This window comes from Tursiops truncatus, chromosome 5 (genome assembly GCF_011762595.2).
Source record: "Tursiops truncatus isolate mTurTru1 chromosome 5, mTurTru1.mat.Y, whole genome shotgun sequence".
In the NCBI taxonomy this organism is placed as follows: Eukaryota; Metazoa; Chordata; class Mammalia; order Artiodactyla; family Delphinidae; genus Tursiops; species Tursiops truncatus.
In genome coordinates, this window is record NC_047038.1 from 97,076,706 (window position 1) to 97,100,357 (window position 23,652).

Genomic DNA, 23,652 nt, shown 5'->3' on the forward strand with positions numbered 1-23,652 from the left:
GTTAGCAGGAAATAAAATAAAAAGTTTTCTGCCAGCTTCCTCTTTTTTTTTTTAATTGAAGAATCGCTGACTTACAATATTAAATTAGTTTCAGGTATACAACATAGTGATTTGATATTTTTATACACTACAAAATAAGGATAAGTCTAGATTCCATCTGTCACCATACAAAGTTATTACAGTATTATTGACTATATTCCCTATGCTGTACATTGCATCCCTATGCCTTATTTATTTTATAACTGGAAGTTTGTACCTCTTCACCTACTTTGCCCTTCCCCCCCACCCCCTCTCCTCTGCCAGCTTCTTTCTTTTTTTGCCCTTGTTCACTCTATTGTAGCAGTAGTTAAGAAAATCTCATGGTGCAGAAGCTTGTAATAAGGAGGAAGTGGAAAGGGAAGAGAGTGAGAAGACACAGATCAGTGGTTTTCAGCACAAAGCTGGGTGGTGGGCTGCTACTGGTTAGTACTAATCAGAAGAAACTGGGTGTGCCGTTTGGCACAAATGACCCTGCAGTAGCACATGCTGGCGCTTAGTGAATTGGAGCCCATTCTTATTTTTACATTTAGTGAGCCCTCTCTGCAGGGAAGAGGATTGCTTGTCTCCAGGGCCTTTTGCACACTACGGGAGTCTTTCCCTACCCACACTGTTCTCTCTGTGTGTAACATTCTCTCCTCTAGTCTTCTCCAGGTTAGTCCTATCCACCTTTGGTGGTTCTCAGACTTCTTATTCTCAGGATTCCTTTACATGCTTAAAAATTTCTGAGGACCCAAAGAACTTTTGTTTATGTGGGTTTTATATATACATATATATATATATATATATATATATATATATATACACACACACACATATACATATATGTGTATATATATATTTTTTAAAATAAATTTATTTATTTATTTATGGCTGTGTTGGGTCTTCGTCGCTGCACACAGGCTTTCTCTAATTGCGGTGAGCGGGGGCTACTCTTTGTTGCAGTGTGCAGGCTTCTCATTTCAGTGGCTTCTCTTGTTGCGGAGCTCAGGCTCTAGGCATGAGGGCTTCAGTAATTGTGGCACGTGAGCTCAGTAGTTGTGGCTCGTGGGCCCTAGAGTGCAGGCTCAGTAGTCGTGGCGCGCAGGCTTAGTTGCTCCACCGCATGTGGTATCTTCCTGGACCAGGGCTCGAACCCGTGTCCCCTGCATTGGCAGGCAGGTTGTTAACCACTGTGCTACCAGGAAAGCCCTGTGTGGGTTATATTGATCAACATTTACCATGTTAGCAATTAAAACTGAGAAATTTAAAAATATTTATTCATTTTAAACAATAAACCCTATTAATTTGTTAACTTTAATAAATAATATATTTTTATGAAGAATATTTTGTTTGTTTTGGAAAACATGGTTAGAAGACTGTTTTAGACATTGTTTTACATTTTATAAACGGGCTAGGAAGATGGCTGCATTCTCATATCTGCATTGGGTCTGTTGTGATATCACACCTGTGTAGCCTCTGGAAAACTATTGTACACTCCTGAAAGAATGAAAGTGAAAAAGGCAAATAACATCTTAGTATTTTTTTGAAAATAGTTTGACCTCGTGGAGCCTTCTAAAACGGTCTCAGGACCTCAGGGGTCCTGAATCTCACTTTCAGAATCATTGCTTTAGATCTCAGTTCTGTTGTCACTTCTCCAGCGAAGGCTTCCCTGACCTCCCTCACTAGGTCAAACTTTCCTATTATGCCCTAGTAGTACTGTGTACCTCTCGTCTGTACCATTTATTAAAGTACCACCTTAACTTTAATGTCTGTTTCTGCTACTTGGCTCCTTGAGATTAGGGATCACGTATGGGTTTTGCGCACAATTATATCCTCAGCCCTTGCCACAAAGGCCTGCCTTGTACTGGGCGCTTGGTGCATATTTAAATAAATAAATGAGTGAATCAATTTAAATAAACAGACTTCTTGGATTCCACTTGATTATAGACTTTCCCTTAAAATGTAAGTCCTTCTCTGAATTGTGTACCTGTTGTCTCTATTCAGAGCATATATTTATTTTCTGTTTTTTCAGACTGACTATTGCTAAGACTGTTGCAGGGCCATTACACCCTGGATCTGTGCAGCATTCTGCTCATACTTTGTCTCACCCATTGCACCATGTTACAATTCTCTGTTTACCTTCCATCCCCCCACTAGATTCTTCAGAAGCTTATTGAGAAAAGGGATTGTGACTTGTTTATCTTTTCAATCCCCTTCTCCATGCTGCAGTAGCATATCTTAGTATATAGTAGACACTAATATTTTCCTGAATGTGTCAAATTGGATTTGAAAAGATACATACACTACAATTGCAAGTAGATGTAAAAATTTTGACCTAAGAAAAATCATGTTCCCAATGCATGGATTACTGACAGGTTATTTATTTCTGAATTGTTTTGCACATCAGAATACATAGGGTAATTCTGTAGGTATTCTGATTTCCAAGAAAGAATCATCATGATCAGGTGTTTTTTTAAAACATTTGTGGACTTCCCTGGTGGCTCAGTGGTTAAGAATCCACCTGCTAATGCAGGGGACACGGGTTTGAGCCCTGGTCCAGGAAGATCCCACATGCCGCTAAGCAACGAAGCCCATGTGCTACAACTACTGAGCCTGTGCTCTAGATCCTGTGAGCCACAACTACTGAGCCCGCATGCCACAACTACTGAAGCCTGTGTACCTAGAGCCCGTGCTCCGCAGCAAGAGAAACCACCAGAATGAGAAGCCTGCACACTGCAACGAAGAGTAGCCCCCGGTCACCTCAACTAGAGAAAGCCCACACGCAGCAGCGAAGACCCAACACAGCCAAAAATAAAGAAATTAATTAATTAAAACAACAACAACAACAAAAACATTTGTCATACGTGGACATCATTCTGTCACAAGATATTTGAGTTATGTGCATGTCCCAAGTACTGTGGTGTGCAATGGGGATGTAGCTGTGAGCAGGGTATACTTGATCCCTACCCTCAAGGATGTATAGTCTAGCCATCTGGTTTGAGTCAGCAAACTTTTTCTGTAAAGGACTGAATACTACATGTTGAGACTTTGAGGGCTATATGGTCTTGGTTACAAGTACTCAGCTCTGCATTGTGGCCCCAAAGTGGCCATAGACACCCTGTAAACAAATGAGTGTGGACACATTCCAATAAAACTTCATTTACAAAAATGGGAGAAGATTGGATTTAGCCCACAGGCTGTAGGTGCTGACTCTCGATCTAGTTCATTTGTTTCTCAGTCTCCGTCTGACTCCTATATCCGGAGCACCAATTTTCATATTTTCAATGAAATTTTCATTGTCTTATTTGCTAGAATTAGCTAAGGTGAGATTGTTGAAGAACTTGATCTCATGCAAACCACTAAAGCTAATTCTTGTTGTTTTCTTTTGCACTTTTATCCAGGACATTTTATTTCCTTACATCAAAGAAAATGTTAAAGAGTATCTGCAGACACATTGGGAAGAAGAGGAGTGCCAGCAGGATATCAATCTTTTGAGGAAACAGGTTGGGATATTTCTATTCCATTGCTTCTACATTCCCAAGGGTGTTAGAACTGAGGATGCCTAAAGACTTAGAATATTCTCTGAGCATATTTTAAAATAAGTGCTCTGGATTCACAGGGCACGGACGTTGTAGTGACTTGCCTGCTTAGGAATTCACAGTACCTAATTAAAACGCCAGATATAATGACATCAGTGGCAGTTTGTTGTCTCTACAATTGCCTCTTTCTGGAGCTATTTCAGTTGCATAAAATATCATGTATTTATAAAACTAAGTCATTTCTGGGTGGAATGCAAAAGGGTCTTGTGCCATCTGATCACATTTTTCATTAATGTCTCCAAGTGATAACACCTCATCACCTCATTCTCCACTCTTTTCTCCTCATGGCATGAGCCCCTGCTGCCCCTCCACAGAGTTCCTGGGCCCTCACATACCTCTCTCCCCAGCTCACATTCAGCCCAGCCTTCATACCTGCCTTCGCCTTCGTTACATGTACTTTGTTCTACTTTGATCCCTCCCCAGTTTTCAGTCTTTCTCCTTCCACATCGTGTGCTGTGGAACTCCCGATCTGTTGTTTTTCTTATTAAAATTGCTTCATTGGCAAAGGTCTTACATGCTATGCAGAGCTAACTCTCTGGCTTTTCTGAGTTAATTTTCTACATTGGACAATGTGGAAGGCTTTCTGTAAATTCTATAATGTTAGAAGTTAGGATTGGAAAGAGAGTCACATCCTTTGAGGCATGGGGCATTTGGGTTTGTTGAATTTTCTAGATAACTCAGGGTTAGTCTGAAACACTCCCTTCTTTACCTTTTTTTGTTGTCTCAACTCTTGTTGTTGAAACATACATAATCCCTCATTGTAGCATATAAATAAATCATTGAGTCTTTAGGGATTGTACATATGCATTGTCATAGGCTAAACAGCTTCTAAATAGCTATTAAGGTTTTGCAAGATGTGGGAGATGGCAGGAGACTGAATGTAAACCAACCCCAGACATTGTTTCACTAGTTTCTTTTCATTGAATTCCAGGCATAAACTAATTTCACTGAGATTTTCTTTATTTCTTCCTCAGTTAGTTATAGTGCAGAGAAAATGATCTGATTTAATTGAAGTTCTGGTTTGTTGATCCTAGTAAGTGAGTCAACAAACCAGGTCTTATTATAACATTTTATCATTTTGTGCTATCTCTTTTCTCACACACAACATACCTCTTGGTTTAAGTTTCAGCTTTAGTGATACAGGAAAGGTAAATTTATTAATTATAATCCAGTTTTTTTTAGGAATCATTTATATCAGTCCCAAAGCGTAGGATACTTTAATTTTAACACGGCTCGGTGCTAATGGTGGTTGGAGAAAGTTGGTCTGCTAGTTTTCAGGTATCATTTAAGGCATCTTTTTAAAAATGAGTAAGAAACAAATTTTGTGTTGTTTATGATTTAAAGGCTGAAGAGGACTCCCACCTGGATGGGGCGGTTCCGATCCCAGCAGCATCCGGGAATGGGGCGGATGACCTGCAGCGGATGATCCAGGCCGTGGTAGATAACGTGTGCTGGCAGATGTCTCTGGACCGGAAGACCACGGCGCTGAAACAGCTGCAGGGCCACATGTGGAGGGCGGCATTCAAAGCTGGGAGCATGAAAGCAGAGTATGTAACTCCTCAAGTGACTCTAAACACTTCACTAGCCACCAAAGCAAATACATTTTCCACTAGTCCTCTTTCTCCAGTGTAAGTTGCATGATTTGCCAAGTAGATAAAATCAACATTCTTTTTATTCCAACAAGTGAGTGAGTTATTTTGTTTTGTTTTTTCAAAGCTGGGATAAAGCATTTCACCCAGATAAATCCCCCAGGCCCATGTCTGGCTTTGTGTGATGGTTGGAGACTTTTAACTCAAGTCTAAAACAGCTTCCTAGATGTAAATCAACTATACTCCAATTAAAAAAGGAAAAAAAAAAACCCACACACAAAAAAAACAGCTTCTTAGAAAATGGCAACTTCCTTGAACTAAGTCATATCTGATCCTTAGTGTATGAGTGACAGCACTGTTGGGCTGCTTCCCAGGATTGAAAGTTAGATTACCTGCTTTCTGCTCTGTTAGAGAAGTAAGAATGCTATAAAATTATGCACCCCGTCACTGTGGGGTTACTCAGTGTCAGCAGTGCCACTCTGTTCTGTGCTCTTACAGCAACTTCCAGACCTCGGAGTCTTGATTGTGGGGTTCCTAAGAGCACTCCTGCCGAAGGAGACCCGTGAGTCCTATGTTGCTATATTAAGAAATCTTAATAAGTTGCTGCCACTAAGGATTTCAGGGCATTGCCTGATGTAAACCCTAAGATCCAAGACTGTTACTAGCTGCCTATATTTCTTTTGTTTTTCTGTCAACTGAGATGCCATTCCTTACGTACTTTACAAGGGGCTTCCACCTTTTAAGGATGCTTTAGAATTTCAGGATAAGCCAGTGATGTGGAAATAAATATCAGTTAGTTCACTTGGTAAAACACTCAAAGTATTGGAGTCAGGAGATGATGCTCACAGGAGTTAGCCCGTCCTTCTCCTGGTTTTAGTTCCTTAATTATAAAACCAAGGACTTGAAATAAATCATCTTTGACTTCTAAGCCCTGCTTTGGAGCAATAACAATCTGCAAATTCAACATGGACTAATCCTGTCTCTGAGTGCAAAGTAACATACAAAGTAACAGTTACTGCTTGTTTTGAACTAGTAGCTAATCCCTTTTCTTCATTTTGTTCAATGTTGTTTCATCCAGTAGAAGACTTCTCTGACATTTTCCAGTTAATCTTTTATAGATGACTGGTTCCACATCCCAAGTTGCTTGTACTTCTCTTTTCACCCATCTCCTGTGATGTTGTCCACTGTAGAGTTGGTGAACAAGACTGTCAGGAATCTTGCTGATTAGCTAATGTGAAATGGTACATGTCTGTTAACTGCTTTGTTACATAATTTTTTTCCTGTATAGTAAAACCTAAGGTTTTCTTAGTTCTCAAGAAACGTAGTTCTGTTTTCTAGCTAATCAAAGATTAATAGCTTTGAGCCTCCAAACATTTTTTTAATTGTTTGGGTGTAGATCTTTCTAAAAGCATTTCCATGCTCTCTTAAGGCACGCTGGACATAATTGAACCTTTTCTCGTCATGAATTATATCAAAGGCACACAATAGTACACTACTATTGTTGTTTGCTTTTTTGAATTTCTTGGCAATTCAAAAAATCCCTTTCTCAGGGAACTGTATTCAGTATCTTGTGATAAACTATAATGGAAAAGAATCTGAAAAAGTATATATATATATATATATATATATGACTGAATCACTTTCCTGTATACCAGAAACTAACACAACATTGTAAATTAACTATACTTCAATTAAAAAAAATTCCTTTCTTATTTTATCTCTTTTTCTGTAATCACTTTTTACTGTCCTTAGTGTGGCTGTCTGTCAAAAACTCTTCTCCCCTCGACCTAAATTACTGCTTCTAATCTACTGTGACCCTGGAACTCTGGGGGAACGCTTATTAGATCTGCAGGAGTTCACAGTCTCATGGAGGTGCTTTTCCTGGCCACCATTTGGACACAAATAGAGAAACTTGTGGCAGCTATTTGACTGGTTTCCATTTGGCTGGATAACATGTTCCTTCATTTCAACTTGGTGGTCTTCCCTCTAGGTTCTTTGAAGATGTGGTTCCAGCAGTCAGGAAATGGAGAGAGGCTGGAATGAAGGTGTATATCTATTCTTCAGGGAGTGTAGAGGCACAGAAACTGTTATTTGGGCATTCTACAGAGGGAGATATTCTTGAGGTAGGTTACCCGATTACTTTGTTTTTTTGACACCATCAAAGCATAAAACAGTGAATGTGAGTGCTAAAGTTATAAGCTAAGCAGCATTCAGATAATTGCATTTACATATGCTATGCAGGTTGTAAAAAAGAAGTGGAAAAACTGGGGAATACATTGTGGAAGGGTGAAGTGTAGCTGTGGTACCAATCTTTGCATCAGGGGTTCTTAAACTTTGCTGTGCATAAGGATCACCTGGGGAGTTTGTTAAAAATGTAGATCCCTGGGCCCTGTTTCCTGGCAAATCTATATCAGAAAGTCTGGGCTACGGTTGGGAATCTGCATTTTCAAATATCTACCCTAAGTGATTCTGATGACAGTAGTATTAGAACTATATATATATATATATATATATATATATATATATATCTCACAGATAAATAAGACCTAAGCTAGCTTGTAAATCAGCTATCTTGTCAGTATTAGAAAATCATCAACCCAAAGCAAAGGAAACTAATGGCTTCTTTTGGTTGTTTAAAGTATTAGGTAAGATGTAAAAGAGTGGCACATGCCACTATCCCTCACAAAAGGGCACACAGACTTCTTGAATGCAGGAGACTACATGGTGGATTCATTTGTTTCTGGTACTTTGGAGAGAGACAGATTTTATTTTAGCAGATTCAGCATTCTTCTGTAAGAGAACTGGGCATGTTATTACACAGTGATTACTTAAGGCCTCCTATTAACATTCCTTGTACCTGAGAAAAGTCTTGCTAGCTTTTCTGTCCCACAGTCCCTACGTCCCCTGGAAGACAGGGTAGTCATTGGAAAAAGGGACTACATTTAGGACTTTAAAAAGAAATGCTGACTAACTGAATATAGGCTGAAATTAGTGATTCACAGTAGTTTACTCAGCCAACTATTTTTTTTAAATAAATATTTATTGACCCTCTACCATGTGCAGAGAACACTTTGACTTTGGAGATTGTCATAGTCTCATCTTACTTTCCTGCTTTTCATCTTAGTTCTAAGTCAAATATTAAATCAGTAGTAAAACCCTTTAATTGCTTGTTAACTATTCTCCTCTGAATACAGATATAAGCTTCTTTTCTGCTCTCTCTGATGAAATAGACAATAAGGTGATAGTAGACAGGACACAGTAATTACCCTCCGAGTTCAGTAATAAAACTTTATTCTACACTTGCTTAGTGTGAGGCAGACTTCAGAGAGAAATAAAATATGCAAAACAATTATTAACTTTAAAAATCACAATATTAATATTACCTTAATTTATCTTTGTTAGGCTTATTTTTAGTTTGTGAAAAGTTCTGAAAATATTCGAAAGATCACATCATAATAGCTGATCCTAAATGTGAACTTATTTTAATGACTGTTGGTTAAATTAGTAAGTTATATATTTGACCCCAATTATTTCTAAGATGTCAAGGGTATATATGAGCTCTTGGGTAGAATTTAAAAATGTTTTAATTAGAAAATGAAGGTTTCTTGAAAGTAAAGTAATAGCTTACTAATTAGGCAGGTTAGAGAAATCTGGTCATTCTGGGATCAAAAGGACAATGTTGAGAACCTTTCATCGGGTGAAACCCAGTCTAACAAGTAGTTTGAGTGAATATAGTGTTTTAAGGATAGGAAGTAGGGCATATATATTTTAAAAGATTTTGGATACAAAATTAATGCTAATGGAAGAAGGCCAAGATTATTAAATAATCTTATATACATTGAATTGGTAGTTTTCTTTTTCCAAATGTTTATTTCTATAAAACCTTAGTTTATATTTACTTTTTGTAGCTTCCATAAAATTCTCTATGAAGTAGACTTACAGGGAATATTTGTTGAGTGGATGAAGTCACTATGATTGTCGAGTAGTTCAGAGAAAAGGGATGAGAGACAGAGGGGCTGGGTTGCATGTGTGTTAGTAGCATCGTTCTTTCCCCTTCTCTGTGTCCAGCTTGTGGATGGTCACTTTGATACCAAGATTGGACACAAAGTGGAGAGTGAGAGTTATCGAAAGATTGCCAGCAGCATTGGGTGCTCAACCAACAACATCTTGTTTCTGACGGACGTTACCCGAGGTGAGTAATCTGACTTCTTGCACTGTACACTCCAGGGTGGGAGCCGAGCCTGGCACTGCACACGCTTTGCCTTCGTAAAGAAAGTTTATGTGGGTAGCCCTGGAAAATGAAGCAGGTTTATAAAAGAAAACAGTGAAACAGCCAACCCACCTCCCTCTCCATCTACCCATCCTTGGGGGAAGTGGCATTGGAAAGATGAATTTTTCTCCTTTTAACATGAAATGGGGAGATAACAGGCACCCAGCGGTAAGGGTGGGAAGGAGCATGCAGCCAGGAGTATGAGGGTGGGTGTGTGGCCAGTCCAGCACAGTCAAGTCACAGGGGACCTGCATCAAATGTACTTAACAGCAGTGAGATCAGCTATACACCCTCAGCAAAAAAAAGTGAGAGAGAGAGAGAGAGAAGTCTGTAGTTGGAGCGATTTTGCCTCATTTTCCTGCTGGCTGATGAGCACTGCCCCTCAGCGAGGAGGAACCTCATTTCTCCCTTCCCTCAGATGGGCTCAGGCCCTGGGCGCCCCTCATGTTGTAACCTCAGCCTCACTGCACACGGATCTCATGTTTAAAAATTGGCATCTTTTTTACCCAGCATGGCCCTCTTTATATGATATACAGTGCATTAGCACATGCATTATCACTGTAAGGAGTGAATGTAAGAAACAGCACATACTGTACAGTATCGGCAATTTAAGTGATTTCAAGAGCAGGTTTTTTTGCGGTACGCGGGCCTCTCACTGTTGCGGCCTCTCCCGTTGCGGAGCACAGGCTCCGGATGCGCAGGCTCAGCGGCCATGGCTCACGGGCCCAGCCGCTCCGCGGCATGTGGGATCTTCCCGGACCGGGGCACGAACTGGTGTCCCCTGCATCGGCAGGCAGGCTCTCAACCACTGCGCCACCAGGGAAGCCCTCAAGAGCAGTTTTGACCAAACGTAAAGCATACGCTCAAGCATCTATCTGTATGAAAATATGAGTCCTCCAGAGAGTTACAGAAGGAACCGGTAGTGAAGACGGAAGCAAGCAGCAGCAGGCGAAGAGGTCGGGGGGTGCTGGGGGAGGTGGGGGGTCCCTGCCCCTGGCTGGCGAGGCTTTCCCAGACTCCCCCTGCTGGCTGCAGCCTTTGATCTTGTGGTCATTTTCCTTAGAGTCTGTGCATCTCTCGGAGTCCTACTTTGGTGTATTTGTAATTGCACTTGTGTTGGAGGATAATTTTACATTTTTGTGTTTCTTCCATTCATCTTGGATCATAAGTTTTACCCTTCGTTTACCCATAGTACAGGGCTTTATGTACAGTGCAGCTGCTCTGATACACTACATCTATTTCACCAGGCTCAAGAAGGGAAGTAGGGAAAAGGAGCGGAGGGCAGGGGCACTCTCCTATCTGGTGGCTCCGAGGGACTCCTGGGCCCCGTGGAAGCAGCTTCGGCAGTCTGTAGTTGACATTCCTCCCTCCAGCCCTTCTGTTCGTTGTCGCAGAACTAGAGTCACTCCCACTCACTGGGACTTTTCAGAGATATCGCCCAAAGGCAAACCCAGGCTGCTGGCAAAGGCATCTTATCTCTGCTAGCGTGGGTGAATATATTCTTTGTCTGCTGCTTTGGTTTATCATGTTAGGTACAATCTGTAGGCATATAAACAAATATATACTAATTTGTGAAGCAGTTTAAAAAAAATATCTTAACCAGCATAGGTCATCTAATGTCTTCAAGAAGTCATAATGTGTGTTCCAGAGAAAGAGTGGTAGACAGGCTTAATTTTACCTGACGTACAGTTGACATTCAGTAACTGCTAACATCTTTGTTAAATTTCAATCCTTGGTGAATCTAGACTGGAATTTTTGATCTAGGGAGATGGTAGCAAATCACAGCCATTTGTTGTTTGGAATTTTGAAAGCTCAGTAGATTTAGCGGAGACCTGCCCCTGCTACACGTCCTGGTTTGGGTCAGCCTCAAAGTGCAAGGTTCTACAAACTGTCATCTTATTTTTCTGCATCCTGGAAGGCTTTGCATTTGCGTGTCTTAACTGCACTGAAGGTGAGAGACAGACGCGTGGACACACAGCTTCAAGGTTCACTGTGTAACCAGCTGGCCAGGCTACACCTATGTACCAATAGCCATTTCACCTGGCCTCTGCTTTGAACTGTCAGCGTACTGTAAATGTTTGCCTGTCATATTTCTGTGTATAAACCATTTACTGATTCAAAGCTACATTTTACCCTCTTCCTTGAATGGCTTTTTGGGGCTTTGAGTGGTGGGCTGGGGAGGTCACTTTACTATCTGTGTAGATAAAGGTGTGAGGAATGATAATTTAAAGACCTCTTGCTTTGTTTTGCTCCTTATGCAAAGGAAATAGGTCTCTTTCTGGTGAGTTTAGCTGGTTTAACCTGTGAATTGCTTTTCTTTAGTCATTCACGTAAACAGGGCTGTTGGAGATGAAAATCCATGGTTTGCCCTATATTTAATTCCGCTAGGATTTTGATCGGTGAGTGTCTGCAGGCTTAGAATTAGAGATCTGCTTTGTGGCTGGAGCTCCCCACAAAGTCAGCCTGTCCCAAGCATTCTGGGATTGAATGCATGATTCAACCTGTGATCCCCAGACTCTCGCCTTATTCCCTGCTTTTTGGTTACCGCTAATAATTGTAACCCCTGCCCGAAGACCACTTATAGTTTCTTCATATTCTTGTCTTTAGCCACATTTTTTTTCTAGTTGCCATCAAAGTACATCATAATTTCAAGTCTTTCTCTTTTCACTTAAGCCATATCCTTAGGTTGCAGTCCCAGAAATTATTCCTATTCTCTTTAGAGACTAGAGATAATCTCCAAGTTGTCTCTCCCTTGAGTCCTCTGCAAGGAGGTTTTATTCCTGCCGTTCATCTCCTGCCAGCCCCGCTCCTGCTTAGGCAGTAGGGCCAGACCTGGGCTCACCTGTAGCTGGGACAGGGCCAGGCACCTGGCTACCTGCCTTGCTCTTTTCTATTGTCTCTGATCCTGTGTTTTAGTAGCACGTGTCCAGACTTCCACTGCCAAGGCAGAGTGGAAGACTAAGTTGATATCCCAAATAATACTCAAATATAGAAGAGAGAACTGAAAGACTTTTCCCTTTGGAGGGAAAGAAAAAAGAGGTCCAGGGTTTGAAGTCAACAAGTATTATTAGATAAGTGTCTCAATAATATATGAAAAGAGCAAATAGATGCTTAAGGACGAAAACTTGCCCCACGGTGATCTTGGTAAGAGGCTGAATGTGGAACGGCCACTAGTAAGTCCCACATGGATCGTGATGACTCAACGTGGTTGAGATCCTGGGTTGCTGGTCCAGAGGACTGTGCTTGAGGCAGCCAGGCTGGGAACTTGGGGTGCGTGGAAGGCAATGCCTTTGCTGCTGGAGTGAATGGCATCTGCAGAATTTGCCAGAGGTGGGGATTTTGGAGCACTATTTTTGCTCTGGGAGGTGACAGTCCTTTCATAGGAGGTGGGTAGGTGGAAGAGACAGCTCTGCCCCATTTACTCTTTCTTAGTACTGCTGCCCTTTAATTAATGCATTCCGTTGCTCTGGCTGTTTTCCACAGATTGAGAAACTACTGGGGTTTCTTATTACACCAGATCTGAATTGCAAAGAATGTGTTTCAGATTCTTCCCCAGTTTTGCTCTATCTGCCCAAGTATGCCCCATCTCTGTGACCACAGACCTGTGTCCTGTGCCCATTCTCCTACTGTTTGCACATGTACTTTATGTCTGCCTACAATTCCTCCTCTCTTGCCAGTTTTCCTTCCTTGAAATTTCTGATCAAAACTTACTATCTGTGCAGAGGAGTCATTTGTTAAATTGCAGGTCCTAATTCAGTAGTTGCACATTGGGGAACCTGACATTCTGTATTTGTAACAAGCTTCCACGTGATTTCCACACTGCTGGTCCAGGGACTACACTCAGAGCAGCAATGCTCTAGAGCAGGAGTTGGCAAAATTGTTCGGTAAAGCAGGGGATCCCCAATCCCCTGTTAGGATGCGGGCCGCACAGCAGGAGGTGAGTGGCGGGCAAGCGAGGGAAGCTTCATCTGCCGCTCCCCGTCGCTCGCATTACCGCCTGAACCGTCCCCCACCACTACCCCGGTCCGTGGAAAAATTGTCGTCCATGAAATCAGTCCCTGGTGCCAAAAAGGTTGGGGACCACTGCTGTAAAGGGCCAGGTAGTAGCTGTTCAACTCTGGTCCTTGTAATGCAGAAGAAGCCACAGATAGTACATAAGTGAGTGGGTGTGACTGTGTTCCAATAAGACCATGTTTACAAAAACAGGCGGTGGGCCATAATTTGCTGACCCTTGTTCTAGAGCACAGACCACAGAGTCTGACACACGATTTCAAATTTCACCTCTACCACTTGCTAGCTCTCAGTTTCTGCATCTGTAGAATGGAGACCTCAGGGTTGTTGTGAAGATGTAGATGGGAATGGAAGTTCCAGGAAAGCAGGAACTTTGTTTTGTTCGCATATCTCTGGTCCTAGAATAGTACCTGGCACATAGTAGGTGCTAAATTAATACAAGGTATTAGCTATTATCTTTCAGATGGACACAAAATGAGGAGGGGTACATAACCCAAGACATATTAGAGATATCCCCTCAAATACATAGCTTACTTAGTTTCATTTGACTAGTCCTGTTTTTACTTCCACGCAGTCACTGATCTTAAAACACGCTTAGTCCAATGAGGAGAGAGACAACAGGTAATAACATGTCAAATCATATTGTCTTGATAGGACTAAATACAGGGTGTTAATGGAGCACATAGGATGTTCTAATACAGATGGTAGTAGCTCTAGAAGATAGAATATTTGAGCTGAATTTTGAAGAGTAGGAATTTGCCAGCCAAAAAAGATGGGCAGTCTAGCCAAGGGTTGTGACATGTTTGGGCTCCAGGTGTGAGAGTAGGTATTTCAGCCTGATTAGATCCTGGGATTCCATTTGCCCCATATCTGTTTAATTGGTATTATTCCTGACAGCCTGTCCTTTGGGAAACAGCTCAGTTCTCTGTAGGACTGATGGGAGGGAATGGAAGAAAGCTGTGGACATGGCTCTGTCTTTGTGCATTCATAAGTACTTAATAAAGCTTAGAAGTCTAGGACACACTGCCCTCCTTGTCTGTCAGTACAGTTAGTTATGCATTTGAAAAAAAATTTTATGGAAAAATTAAAAATTATATAAAAGTATAATAAGTCCACCCCCTGTGCTTGTCTTTTAGCTTCAACAGTTACCAAATCTGGACCAGACTTATTTGTTACATTCCCACATCCCTCTGATTATTTTGAAGCAAATCCCAAACATCATATTCTGCCATTTCTGACACATATTTGGATTTTCGCAGAGGCCAGCGCTGCTGAGGAAGCTGACGTGCACGTAGCTGTGGTGGTGAGACCTGGCAATGCGGGGTTAACAGATGATGAGAAGACTTACTTCAGCCTCATCACGTCCTTCAGTGAACTGTACCTGCCTTCCTCAACCTAGAGGAGGAGTTCTAAGGAAGACCAAACTGTCTTCACAGAGTTGTCCCTGTAGTCTAGTTTTATTCTAATGGTAAAAGTAACTTACTTAAAAAATACATACATACACATACATAAGGTATGTGTGTGTATGTTCAAATTACCTTTCACAAGCACGTAAGTGGGAAAAAGAATCTCAGTTCATTGAAAAGGAAACTTATTTAAAGATGATGCTTTATATGTAGAAATTGTTTGAAACCACAGCTCTAACCATTATTGAGGGCGAAATATAGTTGATAGAAGAAATTACTACTATACAGGTCAAATGTGTTATGTTTATCAAGTCATGTACCAAAATAGAAAGGTAGGTTTGAGAAGTTACTCAGAAGCCTGGTTATTTTAAAAACTAGAAGTATTTCGAAGACATTCCTAGTAATAATCTACTCCTCTTTTAAATTGTGAGTTAGAAGATTACAGCAACTGAATTTCAAGGTATTAACCTTCCCTATTTACAAATGAGAAAGCTATTTGTTTCTGCTCCAAAAGAGAGCAAAGTTGGGAAAGGAAACTCATTTGAGTCTTGATTAATCATATATCTGTTACTTAAGAAACTTGCTAATCGTTGTGGTACCCACAGCAAGCAGTTGCCTTACCAGTGAAAAAGATGCACTAATGTAACAGCTAAAATAGAAATGTGCTTCCTAATGTTTAACAAAACAGTCCTAACCCTGCCACTTATCACAGATTTCAGAGTTAACCTTGCTAACTACTTCTTAGCACAGTTTGAGAACATATGTTAACTGCTGTTTACTATTAAAAAACAAAAGGTTTGCTGAAATTTGTCCATAAGACCTAGAAGAGCCCTAATATCTAATGTTTTCTCTGAAATGGATATGAGAAATGTAAATTTTATAACAGCATTATTTATCCTAGTTCAGCCTAATAGGATGTCATGTCAATTTCATGTGGTAATTAATAAAAACATTTTCTTCTTTGCTCAGTTGTTGTTTTTTTTAAATAAATTTATTTATTGTATTTATTTATTTTTGGCTGCGTTGGGTCTTCGTTGCTGCGCGCGGGCTTTCTCTAGTTGTGGTGAGTGGGGTCTACTCTTTGTTGTGGTGTGCAGGCTTCACATTGCTGTGGCCTCTCTTGTTGCAGCACGTGGGCTTCAGTAGTTGTGGCTTGCGGGCTCAGTAGTTGTGGCTCGAGGGCTCTAGAACGCAGGCTCAGTAGTTGTGGCTCATGGGCTTAGTTGCTCTGCGGCATGTGGGATCTTCCCGGGCCAGGGATTGAACCCGTGTCCCCTGTGTTGGCAGGTGGATTCTTAACCACTGCGCCACCAGGGAAGTTCCTTCACTCAGTTTTATGTAGGTTTGCTTACTGCCATAAGCAGAAGAGAAACTGAAGAGAGATTGGACAAATAAGAATTTTAGTTTAGTTTTTTGCCTTAATCTTGTGTGTGTTTGTGATATGTGTGAATATGCATGTGTGTGTTTTAATGGAATGCCAGTAGAAAATCACTGACTATCATTTGAGTTTTATATATATATATATATATATATATATATATGGCTAACCTTAGTGGTTATTATTTCATTTGGATAGTAAACATTCAAGATATGAGTAGATTTCTTAGATTTTTGAGAATCTTATATTTGAGGTATATAAGATAATGCTTGAAGGAGGCAATTATTCTCCTAATTAATCAAGAAAAACTAATGAATCCTGGAGGAATAATTTTGGGGATGCTTTGAATAAGGAAAAGGAAGTAGCCTTGCAAATATGAGAGGACAGGGAATGTAAAAGATTTTATGTTGACAGTTATTATCTTCTAGTAGCTAATGAAGAAATCTAAGGACTATGAAGATACAGAAGAGTAGTGAAAGGGGAATGAATATACGTAAATCTTAGAAATGGGAGTAATTTGTAAGTGATGGTAAAGCCCAAATGGTAATTAAAGGATGAACTTCATATAGTTTCTGAAAAAGTTTATGAGAAGGCGAAAGAAAAGGGGTCTCTTAATGATAGTAAATGAACAATTGGAAAATTAAGGAAGGAAAGAAAGAAAATTATGCACCAGGGACTAGATTAGAAAGGAATTAAAGGAAAAGGAGGATGCTCAGTATCTAGCCAGCAGAGAATTGAGCTGGAGAAGTATCTTAGTCCATCTAGGTTGCTGTAACAGGATTCCAGACACTGGGTGGCTTATAAACAACAAAACTTTATTTTTCACAGTTCTGGAGGCTGGGAAGTCCAAGATCAAGGTGCTGGCAAGTTCAGTGTCTGGTGAGAGCCTGTCTCCTCACACGAGGCTGTCTTTTTCACAGTAAGCTCACGTAGCAGAAGGGGTAAAGCAGCTTTCTTGGGCCTCTTTTATATGGACACTAATCCCATTCATGGCCCCAAAGGCCTCCCAAAGGCCCCACCATCAATACATCACCTTGGGGGGACACTAACATTGTCTACAGCAGGAGACATTTACTATCCATGATAAAAAAGGTACCAGAAAAACTGTAGTTTATACTGAGTAGCTGAAGATGGAAATAGATTAAAAAATTAAGAGAAAGTTGCAATATCAGATTCAGTTCCTCAGAGTGGGCTGTGAAGGAAGGGAAAAAGAAGGTGAGTGGAATATTTCTGAGGTCTTAGGAAACGCATTCATAATTAACGTGATGGAAAAGGATCTTAGGAAGAACTTGAGTCATAAAGTAGGCTGGTCATGAGGAAGGGAAAAATGCCTAGAGAGTGGGTAGTGAGCTAGGAGGTGAGTCCAGTTCAAATCATGATCCTTAGTAAGGGAAAGGGGAAAAAATTCTCACCTCTGCAATTTCCGGAAACAGACAAAGTTACTAAATTTTCTCAGCATCTTGTCTGCAGAGAATGCAGGGGACAAAGGTCTCTTAAAGTTGTGGCTCTTGTTATTTCTATTTGTTAATCCAGATCTGCCTTAGTTGTGCTCTTTCCCTCGGGGGCACTGATTTCCAATCTTGGGTCAAAACCCAAGTTGGTTTCTTAGAAGAGAAGCCTCAGGCGTCTCTAATCTTATCAGCACTTCTGTGGTAGCAGGGCTTTCTGTTTGGCCTTCTGCAAGGCAGGCTTTAGTTGCTAAGCCCAACTGGTGTCCAGTTCATGGTGGCGCAAGAAGTTGAGAGCCCAACGTTTTTCACCAAGACAGGTGCACAGCAGGCTTTGCCCAGCAGATGGTGCTGTTTCTCTAGAGACTAGCAAGTGTGAGGCCTCCCCAGACACAGCAGATGGGAGTTAGGAGGTAGCATTAAGAGAGGAAAATGAGTATATTTATTCTTAAAAACCATAACATGGGGCTTCCCTGGTGGCGTGATGGTTAAGAATCTTCCTGCCAATGCAGGGGACACGGGTTCGAGCCCTGGTCCAGGAAGATCCCACATGCTGCGGAGCAACTAAGCCCGTGCGCCACAACTACTGAGCCCCCATGCCACAACTACCGAAGCCTGCATGCCTAGAGCCCGTGCTCCACAACAAGAGAAGCCACCGCAATGAGAAGCCCACGCACTGCAACGAAGAGTAGCTCCACTCGCTGCAACTAGAGAAAGCCCACACGCAGCAACAAAGACCCAATGCAGCCAAAAAAAAACACCAAAAAATCATAACATGATATTGCAAAAGTCAGAGTAGTTTTGAAAAAATGGCAGTAATCCTGAATGAAATCTACCCACTAATATTTCTCTTCCCCCCTTGTTCCCTAAGTCACATTTTAAAAAAAGCAGTGATTTTTGGATAGCTGGTTTTTCCAGCTGCAGTGTTAAAATGGACTTGTTTTGGGGTTTAAAAAAAAACCCATTGGAGTACAAAGTTGAATGTAATGTATGCCAAAAGAATTTGTAATTCCCAGCACCCAAGCCTAGATGGTAAACTGCTGTTATCCTCAACTTAATATTTAAGAATAATTTGTAGTTTTTGTTGAAACATTGGAGTAACTCTAACAGAAGTAAAATTCACTCTGCTTGCAGATTTTACCTAAGTTACTCATGCAAATATTTATTGAGCATCTACAGTATGCTATAAGGGGACAAAGTCCCTCCCTACTCTCATGGTACATCCATTTTTGGAGGGAGCAGTCAATAATAAACAACAACAGAAAATTAGACACCAGTAAGTGCTCTGCAGAGAAACTAGGGTAGAGTGGCTTTTTACAAAGGGGATGTAAAGAACGTGACATCTAATCTAAACATAAAAGAATAGATATTTGAGAAACTAGAAGGAAGAGCATTCCATGAAGATGGAACAGCATGTAGTAAAGATCTAGGGCAAAGCTTGGCCTATTCTAGGAATTGAGAGAAGGCCAGTGGCTGGATGCCATCAGAGAAGTGGGCAGAGCCAGATCATTAGGGCTTGGTACCACGGTAAGGAGTTTGGGTTGTTTTCTAGGTGTGGTGGGAAGCCACTGGAGAATTTTAAATGGAAGATGGCATGATGTGATTTACATTTTTCAGGGAATTCTCTGTTGGATGGAGAATGGATTATAGGTGGGCAAGAGTGGATGCAGGAAAACCAGTTAGATATATCAGAGTTGAATGCCAAGGCAGAAACTGCTTTAGGTATTTTATTCAGAGAGGGGTTTTAAAGAAAGAGCGAGACATTTACAAAATTGATGGGAAGGACTAGAGTAGTAGTAGTGGGGGGCTACTGCTGGGCTACGGAGCTGAAGGATTCCCACAGTAGTTGAATCCAGAGCTCAGGAATCCTGCCATCACTGACACTGTGCCTCATATCCACAAAGCTGGCCAGATACTGGAATACCAAATTAACCCTTACAACTTCCTCCAAGCACTGGTACTCTGTGACCTCGCTTACCAACAGCAATACCAATAGGAAGATTGCCTCTGTCTTCCTTCTCTTTACAAGTATTGTGCTAGTGCTTTTAACTGGCAGTAGCTGATTCTAACCCAGAACTCTACATGTTAGGGTGTCTGGGACATGTTTTTAGGTTTATAACCTCCAGTTCATGAATAAAATGGTGCTTCAGAGAGACAGTTTGCTACATCTAAGATAGAAGGCTATTGCAGTAATAAAGGTAAAGGATGGTGGTGGCTTGGCTTAGGGTGGCAGAAGTGGAAATATATGGAAGTGGACACATTCAGAGTATGTTTTAGAGGTGACAATGATAGCACTTGTTTATTGACTGGATTTGGTAGGATAACTTCTAGACTTTTAGCTTGAGCAGTTGGATAGGTGGTGCCACTGACATAGCACGTAAAGTGTGAAATGCCAGGGTAAACGTGACCAACAAGCAGTTGAATTTAAATCTAGAGCTGAGGGTCTTGCCCTGGCTGGAGATCAGATTTGTGAGCTCATTGGCCTGGAGATGCTATTAGAAGCTATGGGATGTGGGCACATAAGAAGAGACTGTTGATAGAAGGCCTAGACAGAGCCCTTAGTCTCCAACGTTAGAGATCAAGCTAAGGAGAGAAACCAGCAAAGGAGATGGAAAAGGATTGGGCCTGGAGGAAGGAAAATCAGGAGAGAAGCATGAGGGCCAAATGAAGAAGGGGGTGCTCAAATGTGTCAGTGCTGGTAAGAATTCAAGTCATTTGAGAATAGCAGTGGCCCTTGGATTGGACAAATGCAGTCTCGGTGGAGTGGTGGGAACAAAAGTATGATTAGTTTAAGTTGAGATAATATGAGGTCTAGCTAAAGATTTATCAATTTTGTGGATCTTTTCAAAGAAGCAACATTTGGGTTTTTTGCTTCTCTATTTTATTTGTCTCTAATCTTCATTATTTCCTTCCTTCAGCTTGTGTTGGGTTTAGTTTGCTCTTCTTTTTCTAGTTCCTTAAGGTTCTCTATTTTATTTGTCTCTAATCTTCATTATTTCCTTCCTTCTGCTTGTGTTGGGTTTAGTTTGCTCTTCTTTTTCCAGTTCCTTAAGGTGGGTGGTTAGGTTATTGCTTTGAGATCTTTCTTATTTTTTTAAATATGGTCATTTATAGCTGTGAATTTCCCTCTGAGTACTGCTTTCACTGCATCCTGTAGATTTTGGTATCTTGTGTTTTCATTTTTGTTCATCTTGAAGTATTTTCTAGTTTCTTTGTGATTTCTTCTTTGAACAATTGGTTGTTTAAGAGTGTGTTGTTGAGTTTCCACATATTTGTGAATTTTCTAAATTTCCTTCTGTTATTGGTTTCTAATTTCATTCCATTGTACTTGGAGAACATACTTTGTATGATTTTGATCTTTAAAAATTTTTTTGAGACCTGTTTTGTGGCCTAACATATGGTCTGTCCTGGAGAATGTCCTCTATGCCATGGAGAAGAGCATTGTATTCTGTTGTTAGGTGGAGTGCTCTGTAGATGTTCACTAGGTGTAGTTGGTTTATAGTATTGAGTCTTCTGTCTAGTTGTTTTTTCCATTGTTAAATGTAAATGTGGAGTATTGAATTCTCAATCTATTATTGTTGGACTATTTCTCCCTTTAATTCTTGTCTGTTTTTGCTTCATTTACTTTGGTGCTTTGTTTTAGGTGTATATATGTCTATAATTGTCATATCTTCTTGATGGATTGGCCCTTTAACATTATCATGAATAAACTTTTTTGTGTCTTGTAACAGTTTCTGTCTTAAAAGTCTATTTTGCCTAATGTTACTCTGACCACTCCAGCCCTGTTTTGGTTACTGTTTACATGGCATATCTTTTTTCATTTTTTAATTTTCAACCTATTTTTACCTTTATTTTTATTTTATTTTTTTTTGCGGTATGCGGGCCTCTCACTGTTGTGGCCTCTCCCGTTGCGGAGCACAGGCTCCAGACACACAGGCTCAGCGGCCATGGCTCACGGGTCCAGCCGCTCCACGGCATGTGGGATCTTCCCGGACCGGGGCACGAACCCACGTCCCCTGAATCGGCAGGTGGCCTCTCAACCACTGCACCACCAGGGAAGCCCTATTTTTACCTTTAAATTGAAAATGTGTTTCATGGAGACAGAGTATAGCGGATTATGTTTTAAAAATCCATTCTGTCAGTCTCTGCCTTTTAATTGAAAATTAATCCACCACATTTCATGTAATTACTGATAAGGACCTACTTCTGTCATTTTGCTATTGGGTACAAACTTGTAACTAGAAGATGAATAAGTTCTGGAGATCTAACACGCAACATTGTGATGATAGTCAACAATACTGCATTATATACTTCAAAATTGATTTCTATATTTCTTATATCTTTTTTGGTCCTCAGTCTTCCATTACTGACTTCTTTTGTGTTAAAGAGGTATTTTTTAGTACACCATTTTAGTTTGCTTGTCGTTTCTTTTACACTATATTCTTGAGTTATTTTCCTAGTGGTTTCTCTGGGGGTTATAATTAACATCTTAGTTTATACCAATCCAGTTCTAATTACTACTACCTTAATTTTAATAGGATATAAAACTTGGTTCATATGTAACTCCATCCCCCCCACACTTATGTTGTTGTCACAAATTACATCTTTATTGTGTGCCTATCAACATAGATTTATAATTATTTCTTTATGCAGTTGTCTTCTAAACCAGATAGGAGAAAAAAAAGGAGTTACAAACAACAAACATATTTATATTTTCTTTTAATATTTACCTGTTGTATTAGTTTTCTAGGGCTGCAAAATACCACAAATTGGGTGGCTTAAAGCAATAGAAATTTATTCTCTCACAGTTCTGGATGCCAAAAATCTGAAGTGAAGGTGTCAGCAGAGTTGGTTCCTTCTGGAAGCACCGAAGCACTGAAGGAGAATCTGTCCCTTGCCTCCTAGCTTCTCATGACAGCTGACAACCCTTAGCAGTGCTTGGCATGCAGATGTATTACTCTAATCTCCATCTCCATCTCACATGGCATTCTCCCTGTGTGTCTGTGTCTTCACATGCTGTCTTACAAGTAGTATTGGATTAGGGGCCTACCCTACTCCAGCATGACCTCATCTTAACCAACTGCATCTACAACAATTCTATTTCCAGATAAGGTCACATTCTGAGCTATTGGGGATTAGGACTTCAACAAATCTTTTTGGGGAGACACAATTCAACCCACAACACCAGGAATATGTCAGAGCTTTTCAAAGCCCTTATTTGCCGAAGCACCTCATTCTCCACTCTTTCCTCTCAAGCTTTTTGGTTAGTCTGTCTTTTGTCCCATTTGTTATCCAGTGCTCCCGGTAACTGTGACTAATACATTGCCTTTAAACGTTTTTTGACAAATGCCCCTGGGCAGCTGCCTCAACACTGGCAGAATTCTTAGCTCGGCAAGATAAAGGTAAACTCTTTGAGCCAGTCCTCCAAGGAGCCACCAGGCAGATGGTTATGCACTGAATTGTGATTCTAGGGCTCGCCCCCTCCCCCCACCGGCCGCTCTCAGATTCATATGTTGAAGTCCTGACCTCCAGTGTGACTCTACTTGGAGATAGGACCTTCAAGAGATAGTTAGGGTTAAAGCAAGTCATCAGGGTGGGGCCCTAGTCTGACGGGATTGATGTCTTCACAGCAGGAGGAAGAGACACCAGACAGCCCTCACCAAAAACTGAATCGGCCAGAGCCTTGATCTTGGACTTGCCAGCCTCCAGAACTGTGAGAAAGTAAACTTCTGCTGTTTCAAACAACCAGCCTGTGGTATTTTGTGATTGCAGCTTGAGCTAATACACAGCTCAAAACAAACAACCACAGTTCTTGGCAAATGAGGTCCATTTTTCTGCTCCCTTTGGTTCTCTTACCCGTTCCAGAAATACAGGCTGTTATTGTCTAGGCTACCCCTGAGCTGGGGAGCAGGGATGGGACCAAGGTGAGTTAA

The 23,652-nt window shown here is 40.9% G+C and overlaps 1 protein-coding gene across 1 annotated transcript in view; it reads left to right on the forward strand.

Moving 5' to 3' along the window:
• Positions 1-15,857, forward strand: part of ENOPH1 (enolase-phosphatase 1) — a 35,565-nt gene extending 19,708 nt beyond the window's left edge. Inside the window, exons 2-6 of the mRNA XM_004324391.4 lie at positions 3,420-3,521; positions 4,962-5,164; positions 7,197-7,329; positions 9,275-9,398; positions 14,747-15,857. Of these exons, the coding sequence (XP_004324439.1) occupies positions 3,420-3,521; positions 4,962-5,164; positions 7,197-7,329; positions 9,275-9,398; positions 14,747-14,886 (702 nt within the window). The 3' untranslated portion in view covers positions 14,887-15,857. The remainder of the gene's footprint in view (positions 1-3,419; positions 3,522-4,961; positions 5,165-7,196; positions 7,330-9,274; positions 9,399-14,746) is intronic.
• Positions 15,858-23,652: the final 7,795 nt, after the last annotated feature.